This window comes from Sinohyriopsis cumingii, chromosome 1, assembly GCF_028554795.1.
Source record: "Sinohyriopsis cumingii isolate HCF-2022 chromosome 1, ASM2855479v2, whole genome shotgun sequence".
Taxonomy (NCBI): Eukaryota; Metazoa; Mollusca; class Bivalvia; order Unionida; family Unionidae; genus Sinohyriopsis; species Sinohyriopsis cumingii.
In genome coordinates this window covers 179,924,963-179,935,823 of record NC_142961.1, presented here as the reverse complement: position 1 = coordinate 179,935,823, position 10,861 = coordinate 179,924,963, and the positions used below count along the sequence as shown (strand labels likewise).

Sequence of the window (10,861 nt, the reverse complement as noted above, 5' to 3'; positions counted from 1 at the left end):
TCAATACAGTGTAGCTTTATGCCATTATTTGCGCTAATTCGAGATGACATTCGTGTTGCGCTTCACACAAGCACTGTCGCTTGCTGGTTATCTTCATTGCCTGATCGCTCTATTAACTTCGGTGACTGTTTAACAAACCACAAATAGTTATGGTCTAGTGAATTTCAGCTTTGACTTTTATTGTCTCGATTGAAAAGTACAAAAAAATTGGTCTGTTTTCGCAATGTGCTTACTACTGGGAGCAATAAAGATTTTTAATTTTAAATTTTCATTGGTTATGTACTACCAACCATATATTTAGTTACAACATCATAAAAGCACAAATAAAAAAGCTGAAAAACGGTACTACTAACCAGAAAATACAGAAAAACAATAACAAATGTATCATTCTTTACTTATTTCATAAGAGAGAGAAAGAGGGAGTATTTTATTCACATCAATTCTAACTTTCAAAATAAGTATTAACATTAGTCAAAGAATGCAGTTAGTGAGATTCAAGATAATTGTATGGTGGTATCAATAGATTGACAGCCTGTCAAACAGATAGATAGATAGAGAGACAGATCAAACTGAATGTTGATTCCATTACAATCATTATGCTGCAATTAAAAAAACTTCATGTGTAATTTTTTCAATGTTATAATCCCTTTCCGGATGAGATAAACAAATAAGTACATTTGTAAATGTTGTATATACTTTCAAAATATGCTTGCATCAGTTTCCTTCTTATATCATGATATGCTTTACAACATCACCACACACTAAGATGTATATATCATTTAGTTAAACTCTAAACCCAATTTAAAATACTATTTATTACTGTTTTAAATATTTAGTACTTAATCAATGCGAACAGAATAAGGAAACATTTACACATCACAAAATCCATGCTGGTTAATTAATTATTCCATTAACAAATACAGTTGACTTCGACGCCAAAAAAGCGCCTAAAAATAAACGGAGCTAATTCGATACTGACTTTGGACATTTTTTGTAAATATAAAGCTAAAACAATAACTACATCTCTCTCTCTCTCTCTCTCTCTCTCTCACGCAGTAAAATAAATAACTGAAAATAATATCTGCAGAGAGAAAAGACCCGAATATCGCCTGAAAATAAATATAGACCTGACTAGATCCAACTTGAAGACAAATGTACCAACGTGAAACTGAACACAAAGTAAAATCCTAAACACTATAATTACATTTGACCCCCCCCCCATGAAATAAATCAAGAATGATGTATTATTGCACAGCAATACTATTTGAAAATTCCCAATAACTTAATAACCCTGGAGCCACGAGCAACTTTTTCAACATAATCTCTATCCTGTTCGTATTGTTCGGTTTTATTCAATAGTTTGTTTGCATAAGATGTATGGAGAGTAACATATACAGAATAGAATGTCAGGAACCAGATCGGGTTACATCCTTGTTGTAGTTAATTGTCGCCTTTTCTTTCTCTTACAATAGCCTGTAATAATAATAATAAAATAATAATTATAATAATAATAATAATAATAATAATAATACTGGCAGAATGATTATGACGTTGATAAAGTAAAAGCAAAAATACAAAAATCGATACAGAATAAGGAATGTCACAAACTGGAAACAATTCATAAGAATGTTTAAAAAATTTTGAAAAACTTCATTTTTTATTATATGAAACTTAGGCGTTACAAGTTCCATCTCAAATATAAATTGCTTAAATATTGAAATTTGAAAGAAACAAGCCTTGTGTAGTAAGTGGCATAATACTTGTATTGTCATTACACTTTGTTATTAGTTGGCTCCACATATATAACAGTTTCACCAAAACAAATATAAATAATCGCAATTTTTGTACTAAATATCTGTCTTTACAACTCATCATTGCTAATCTGAACACATGTGGATATTTAAAAAAATTAAAATATTCCTTTTGAATTTGGAGGCCAATGACCTACTAGCATGACTCTTATTCATCTTTCTTATTTCAGGTTAGGAGCAAAATGTTTTGAATAAGACAAACTACACCTTTCTTCCCAAAAATGATTTGGATATAGAAAATCAAATCTTAACCATGTTGATACTGAACAATCTCTGTTTCCTAATTTTGTGACCATTAGTTTGTCCCTGTTGTTAAGCCAGTGCAAAATAGCGCTGTCATTTTAAAAGACAAAGATTATGATATGTTCATACTTCAAGTTTTCGCTCTAAGCATGAGATCAACAATGATGTAGAGCAGTGCGACCCGTTGAACAAATAAAAATGTTTTGATTTCTCAGTAACGTTACTCAACCTTATTGCAGAAACACTGAACTTTAAAAATTAATTTTGTGGATTTTTTCTGCGCATTTGTGCGCTGTTAATTATATTCGATAAAAACCTCATTGTAGTATCGTTCCTATTTCGAGTCTTGATTATTTCATCTACGTTCGTGCGCAGACAGTTTTGCTACTTCAGGAACATTTCTGATACTACAGGGCCCATAAATAAGAATATAGAGGATTTACTTTGTCCGTTCTTCCGTGCTCTCCTCCTTTCATCAAATCATGCTTGTTTCATGTGCTTACCACGTGCCATCAAAATATGTTAAAATCACGTGATTTTTGTGTGCTACATGACAATCGATAACACAAAAATGTGCGCGTGCCATGTTATTTTAATTTATTCTATATCAAAGTCATCACATATTTTGTGTACTTACTATAAACTAAGTAATGTTGCACATCTGTTCCATTTTCGATGTTATATGGCATTAGAGGGGCCTTCATTGAAAATTAAAGAAAATAATTGTAAATATCAAAGTATCCAAGGCGGGGCTATAAAAAAAAAGTTTCCAATGATCCCAGCCACTCAGTAAGAATTATACTGCATAATAATTTCATGGGCTTAATTTTGACCAATCAGAATCACATAAAGTGATATGTTCAGATGTATAATGTCAAAATTATGAAACTGCACACACTATGAGCAAAGTGTACCGACTATGTGATAAAACATAATAATTACCTACGTATATACAAGATATTTTAGGAAAATTGTCATAAGGTCAAAACGCTAATTGGTTTGATGGTGAAATCTGACTTTCGTTAAATCTGTCGACCTGCCGTGGACCTATTTCAGTTTGATATTTTCGAAAAGAATCTCCAAAGCATGCTTGAAGTTTTTTAAAATCATATTTAATACGCTCATCCAGCGATTACTAGCCAAACCTTGAATAACTTGAAAACATTTAGTCCGTAATTAAGGAATTGAAATTATGAAAATTTACAAGAACAATTAAATTTCATGCATGCAATGTGGCGATCAAACGTAATTGCTTGTAACTGGTCTAAAGCTTTGAGTACAAAATTTTACGGACCATGGATTAATGTTTCTTTTCTAAATACTATTAACGCATCAGGCCAGGACAATAGATCCTCGTCGACCTTTTCTACCAACTAACTACTACGACCTTTAGTGACATATCTTAAAGCAGTTTATCTTATAAAGGACCCCAGAACAGTAGTGAATGGGGCCACCCTAGGGACAATGGGAATTACCATTAAAAACACCCCTGGGCAACTCTAGGGACAATGGAAATTTAACATGGGGAAAATTGCTGGGCCACTCTAGGGACAAGGGGAATTGAACATGGGGAATAGAGTTTGGGCTTGTCTAGGGACAAGGGGAATTGAACATGGGGAATAGAGTTTGGGTCTGTCTAGGGACAAGGGGAATTGAACAGGGGAATAGATCGTGGGACTGTCTAGGGACAAGGGAAACTGAACATGGGAATAAATCGTGGGACTGTCTAGCGTCAAGGGGAATTTAACATATAGAAATTGAACATGGTGGGTCTGTATAGCGTCAAGGGGAATTGAACATGGTGGGATTGTCTAGGGACAATGATGGTAGAGGGTCAAACACAACAGAGACAGAGACATACATACACTAGCACAAGCGTGAGATTTATATATAAAGCATTACCAAGACCTGAAATCTTGCTGGGGTGTTCAAAAATTTGCATAATTGTAATGATGCTATAAATAGCTATAATCAAGGAAATGCTCAACGACAAAATGGATGTGACTAGAAGTAACGCTAAAATGACGAAATTGTCCCAGAATTTAAAGGAAAATAAACATATCCCCGAAAATTAAGTTACAATGGTTTAGACTAAAATGGATAAAATTAGTAACTACTTACTATATCAACTTGTGTGACGATCGTGGATAAACACCCATGTATCTATTTATAGCTATAATCAGCTAAAATTCATATGAAATCCCACTATCTATTTATACTACAACTTGTGGGTTATTCCTTTGGAAAATCCCACTATCTTTTTATAGCCTCAGCTTGAATGACGTTCCTGTTTATGAACTCTAGTACATATGTATAGCTACAACCTATGGAAATCCCCATGTCCATATTTATAGTCTCGAAATTTCCAGCGTCAGTGACGTCACTGTACTGAACACTAGGGGATAAATGTCAACAGTGTTGCAAGTGGCTGACCTGAATACGCGCTACTGCAGGTAGGTAGGTAGAGTGTATCTGATAGGGATAAAGTGAGTTTTATAGTGACAAACAGAAACCAATACACACACACCCACACACACACAACGTACGCGCGCAGACACACACACACACACACACACACACACACACACAGAGGGAAGAGGAAAAACAAACCCCAAATATACTATCAACACAGAAGGGAGATAATACAAACCCCAAATAAACTATCCACACAAACATACGCGAACGCATACAAACCCCAAATATACTATCAACACAGAAGGGAGATAATACAAACCCCAAATAAACTATCCACACAAACGTACGCGAACGCATACAAACCCCAAATATACTATCCACACAACGTCGCTAACGCATACAGACCCCAAATATGCTATCCACACTCGGGAGGAAGAAGGAAAAAACAACCAAATATACGATCTACACAACGTACGCGAACACACACACACACATACACACACACACACACACACACACACACACACACACGCAAACACAGAGGGAAGAGGAAAAAACAAACCCCAAATATACTATCAACACAGAAGGGAGATAATACAAACCCCAAATAAACTATCCACACAAACGTACGCGAACGCATACAAATCCCAAATATACTATCAACACAGAAGGGAGATAATACAAACCCAAAATAAACTATCCACACAAACGTACGCGAACGCATACAAACCCCAAATATACTATCCACACAACGTCGCTAACGCATACAAACCCCAAATATGCTATCCACACTCGGGAGGAAGAAGAAAAAAACAACCAAATATACGATCTACACAACGTACGCGAACACACACACACACACATACACACACACACACACATACACACACACACACACACACACACACACACACACACAGAGGGAAGAGGAAAAAGCAAACCCCAAATATACTATCAACACAGATGGGAGGTAATACAAACCCCATATAAACTATCCACACAAACGTACGCGAACGCATACAAACCCCAAATATACTATCAACACAGAAGGGAGATAATACAAACCCCAAATAAACTATCCACACAAACGTACGCGAACGCATACAAACCCCAAATATACTATCCACACAACGTCGCTAACGCATACAAACCCCAAATATACTATCCACACTCGGGAGGAAGAAGAAAAAACCACCAAATATGCGATCTACACACCGTACGCGAACACACACACACACACACACACGCACGCACACCACAGAGGGAAGAAGAAGAAAACCATTATACACTATCCACACGGAGTGAAGAAATAACCCTTTATATATATACTATCAACAGAGAGTGAAGAAAATAACCCATTATATTCCATCAACACAGAGTGAAGAAGAAAAAGTTTTTTGAAAGCACCTAAGCCCTCACCTGCAATGACCAACTCTGCCAAACACCTACACCCCACCCCCCACTCCCAACACTACAAAACCCATTTAACCCGTTATTTTATGGCATCAGTGTGTGATTTAGGAAACATCAAGACACAAAATGATGGATGAATAGACTGACTATTGTTTACCGACTTGCATGCCTAAAGAGCGTGCGTGAAGGAAAACATCCTTCCATTTCAATTCTAACTAAAACATGATCCAGAGGGATAGAGAGAGGTGAAAGAGCACAATTCCATAAAGTGTGAGTAAAAACAAAACACGCCATCCTTATTATACAATGTCAAGACTAAGAGACACTTACGTTTTCTTTCTGGTCTATTCTCTTTTAGAAGGTAGTATGAAATTTCACAACAGGGCCAACGCATCGGCTCACATTGTCAATTTTTCCATTTCCATGTCTTTACTGGCACAAGTTCTTCATCATCTTCAATTTCTTCTTCTTCTGAATCCCTCTTCTCTGTTTCGTCTTGCGTTTGTTTCTTCTCTTTTCTCGTAGGGAACTCTGAATTCCAGTGTCCTTTCTCCTGACAACGATATTAGGTATCTTGACTTTTGTCTCTCTTTCTTAGACGAAGCAGGTATTCTGGAGACAAATACCCATTTACCTTTGCAGATATAGCAAACTTCATTAGCACTTACATACTTTCGTATGACTCTCATCAAATCAACGACCAAAAGAGTGAGTTTTGTTGCCACTTTCGCATGTGAATTATGCTTTCGTATGACTTTTAGCAAATATTTGACCAGCAGGTCGATCTGTGCCGACTCTTCCATCTTCTTGATCGTTTGAGAGCGGAATGAATACTCTGACGCTAAGACACTCTCCTTATATACAGGGACCTGCTGCGTATGAAACCTAGTCAAATGTAATTTTGCAATAAGATGAAACGATTTTATTGAGGAAGTAAAAAGCAATGATGTACCGTATCGCCTCACACAAAACCTGAAGTGTTAGTTCAAATCCGTGTCAGCGATTTCGAAGACGACATAACTGAGCTTTAATCAATGCTCTCCAATTATGCCACAAAACCACGAGTCCTGATTCACGCCAAAAGAAATTTCGTTCGGTCCATAAAAAATAGTATCACATCTGAGAAACGCAAAAACGAACTTCCAGAAAACTGAGAAAGACGGCTTACACCTACAACGTAAATGTATGAGTTCAAGTAGTGCGCAAAACTTAGTCAAATTAAATTTTTATAGTCAAGACGAAACGATCTCTTTTCGAAGAAGAAAGCAGACACAAGCGACAATGGCGATCCGTGTCACACAACACTTTTCAAAATGTATATTATCAGAGGTTTGTTCTAGCGATCTGCACGGTTAAATTAAATGTTGATGTATTTTGCAATAAGACGGACACAATTTCCATGGGATCGCCCATGGTACGATTGTTCGTGCATTAGTTTAATTTTTTAAAATATTTTTTTTATATAAATCGCCTATAGGATAGACCCAGTAAAGCATGGCCTTTCTGGTCACTGTCTGAATAGCTACACAAGTCAATTCGAAGCGAACGCGGTAAGAAAATAAGTATAGCCAATGAAATGGCTTACAACGGGTGATGTATTGTTTTGTTCTAGGACTGTGTGGCATAATAATCCCTATGTTCTTGCGTTGTTACCATTACAGTGCAGACAGACTGAAATGTAAACTTACAAGCCCTCTTTGTGTGTGTTGTACCATTTCCTCTTACCACATCAAAATACTGAGCGTCACAGTATTGGTTCGCGTTTTCAAGCTGACCATTTTTTTATATCTCACTTAAACATTTCGACATAAACACTCACATCGGTAGAGTCAGAACAGACGTGTTACAGTATTGAGGGGCATGTTATCCTTTTTTTTTCCAACTAATAAATTTGGGGTTTGTATGAAGTAAAGAACCGAAAGTACAGTGAAACTCAAGGATGATGACCCAATCTGTCTGTCTATTGATGCGTGTATTTACTTAAGAAGAAATATGACCTCTAAAACACAAAGAGATACGGCAAGCATGATTAGATTAAACACAACGATGTTTTCCTTCACGCCCGTGTAATTTAGAGTTTCAATCGTCTTTGAAGACAAACTTGGTCTCCTTTTGTAGGGCTTGAAATAATAAAAAAAAAATGAAAAATCTTAAGCACTTTGCTATAGATAATTTCATCAAAGACTAAACAACATAAATACCGTTACAACACTAGAAAGCCTTAAATCTTCTATCAAAAAGAAATGCGTGAAAAAAATTAAAGATTAACGATAACTAACCAATGAAACCGAATTTAACAAAGGCAATGACATGTGAAGAAATGGCTCTCACTTTGGAAAGGTAGGCGAATGTACTCTGTCATGCACCATCAACTTGAAAAAAATTATAAACAGAGAGAAACCTGAATTCAAAATTCAGTTGTTTCTTTTTCTTCAAAATTATTTCGTTCCTTTTTTCTTTTTTTTTTTGGAACAAATCTAAGCACTAATATAGAGTGGAAAAGGGAAAATGCACATACAAGCTTTGATATTTCTGAAAAAATGAGGGGATATTCCTAACGTTCATAACCACCTATATATGCTTGGACTTGTCTGTGACTTATCCACAAAACAAGATGTACATATTTCTGGTCAAGCTGCAAGTGTGTGCGTGTTTTTGAAAATGGTAAAAATTGGATATACAATTTTCTCGTGACACTTATAAAATGAAGAGCCTGTGCAAGTGTCAAAAGCCAAAGTCATATAAGTTTTGTATTTTGTACGGCTTGTAAAGATTTCCACTTTAGAAAATGTGAAGTATCACAAGTTATTATATATGTGTGTGTGTGTGTGTGTGTGTGTGTGTATGTGTGTGTGTGTGTTCGCGTACGTTGTGTAGATCGTATATTTGGTTGTTTTTTTCTTCTTCCTCCCGAGTGTGGATAGCATACTTGGGGTTTGTATGCGTTAGCGACGTTGTGTGGATAGTATATTTGGGGTTTGTATGCGTTCGCGTACGTTTGTGTGGATAGTTTATTTTGGGTTTGTATTATCTCCCTTCTGTGTTGATAGTATATTTGGGGTTTGTATGCGTTCGCGTATGTTTGTGTGGATAGTTTATTTGGGGTTTGTATTATCTCCCTTCTGTGTTGATAGTATATTTGGGGGTTTTCTTTTCCTCTTCCCTCTGTGTGTGTGTGTGTGTGTGTGTGTGTGTGTGTGTCTGCGCGCGTACGTTATGTGTGTGTGGGTGTGTATGTATTGGTCTCTGTTTGTCACTATAAAACTCACTTTATCCCTATCAGATACACTCTACCTACCTACCTGCAGTAGCGTGTATTCAGGTCAGCCACTTGCAACACTGTTGACATTTATCCCCTAGTGTTCAGTACAGTGACGTCACTGACGCTGGAAATTTCGAGACTATAAATATGGACATGGGGATTTCCATAGGTTGTAGCTATACATATGTACTAGAGTTCATAAACAGGAACGTCATTCAAGCTGAGGCTATAAAAAGATAGTGGGATTTTCCAAAGGAATAACCCACAAGTTGTAGTATAAATAGATAGTGGGATTTCATATGAATTTTAGCTGATTATAGCTATAAATAGATACATGGGTGTTTATCCACGATCGTCACACAAGTTGATATAGTAAGTAGTTACTAATTTTATCCATTTTAGTCTAAACCATTGTAACTTAATTTTCGGGGATATGTTTATTTTCCTTTAAATTCTGGGACAATTTCGTCATTTTAGCGTTACTTCTAGTCACATCCATTTTGTCGTTGAGCATTTCCTTGATTATAGCTATTTATAGCATCATTACAATTATGCAAATTTTTGAACACCCCAGCAAGATTTCAGGTCTTGGTAATGCTTTATATATAAATCTCACGCTTGTGCTAGTGTATGTATGTCTCTGTCTCTGTTGTGTTTGACCCTCTACCATCATTGTCCCTAGACAATCCCACCATGTTCAATTCCCCTTGACGCTATACAGACCCACCATGTTCAATTTCTATATGTTAAATTCCCCTTGACGCTAGACAGTCCCACGATTTATTCCCATGTTCAATTTCCCCTTGTCCCTAGACAGTCCCACGATCTATTCCCCTGTTCAATTCCCCTTGTCCCTAGACAGACCCAAACTCTATTCCCCATGTTCAATTCCCCTTGTCCCTAGACAAGCCCAAACTCTATTCCCATGTTCAGTTCCCCTTGTCCCTAGACAAGCCCAAACTCTATTCCCCATGTTCAGTTCCCCTTGTCCCTAGAGTGGCCCAGCAATTTTCCCCATGTTAAATTTCCATTGTCCCTAGAGTGGTCCAGGGGTGTTTTTAATGGTAATTCCCATTGTCCCTAGGGTGGCCCCATTCACTACTCAGAACTATTTTCTAACGCTTGGCATCTCTTTAAAGAGACCTAGCGAATAATGTATACACACTGGGGAGTGTATGTGTGTGAATGAAAAGCATAGATGCAACATTGTTTGAGGAATCATGTCATTGCTTAATGGGTGGAGGGGAACACTTCTTAAAAACCATCCGAACTTAATGTAAAATAGTTAAATAAATACCGCTGTCGAAGACAACAATACTGACCATTTGCAATTCAAATGCGACATTGCTGCCTCAAAATGTATCATCTGACATAAAAGTTAAAATGGAATGCATTGTCTACGTACCCTTGAAAATGGCTTCCACATATACGTTAGGTCGTTTAGTATTCTCCATGATAATTACATTATCAGGAAAAAGAAACATGCTTATCAGACAAAGCACATGCATTTCCACATGCTTTTTGTCTAACGAAATGTTTATTGCTACATTGTTTAGGCCTAACCGTCTAGCAACCCATGGTTTCTGGCTGTGCTACCAGATATAATTCGAGAGGTGAATTCCATTCACTCTTTTGTCTGGTGTCGATAACGAACACTGGTGTAAAGTTTTCAGCTGTTCCTTTATATCTTCATGATCTGATCGTCGTTTGATTACAC

At 36.7% G+C, this 10,861-nt stretch overlaps 1 protein-coding gene across 6 annotated transcripts in view; it reads right to left on the bottom strand.

Moving 5' to 3' along the window:
* Positions 1-378: 378 nt before the first annotated feature.
* Positions 379-10,861, bottom strand: part of LOC149808484 (uncharacterized) — a 51,350-nt gene continuing 40,867 nt past the window's right edge. For 4 of the 6 annotated variants that reach the window (XM_089977984.1, XM_089977993.1, XM_089978003.1 and 1 more), the window contains exon 9: positions 379-1,473. In XM_089977984.1, the coding sequence (XP_089834110.1) occupies positions 1,424-1,473 (50 nt within the window). In that variant the 3' untranslated portion in view covers positions 379-1,423. Of the gene's footprint in view, positions 1,474-2,691; positions 2,753-10,861 lie in introns of all 6 variants that reach the window. The other 2 variants (XM_089978013.1, XM_089978022.1) reach the window with 1 other exon arrangement.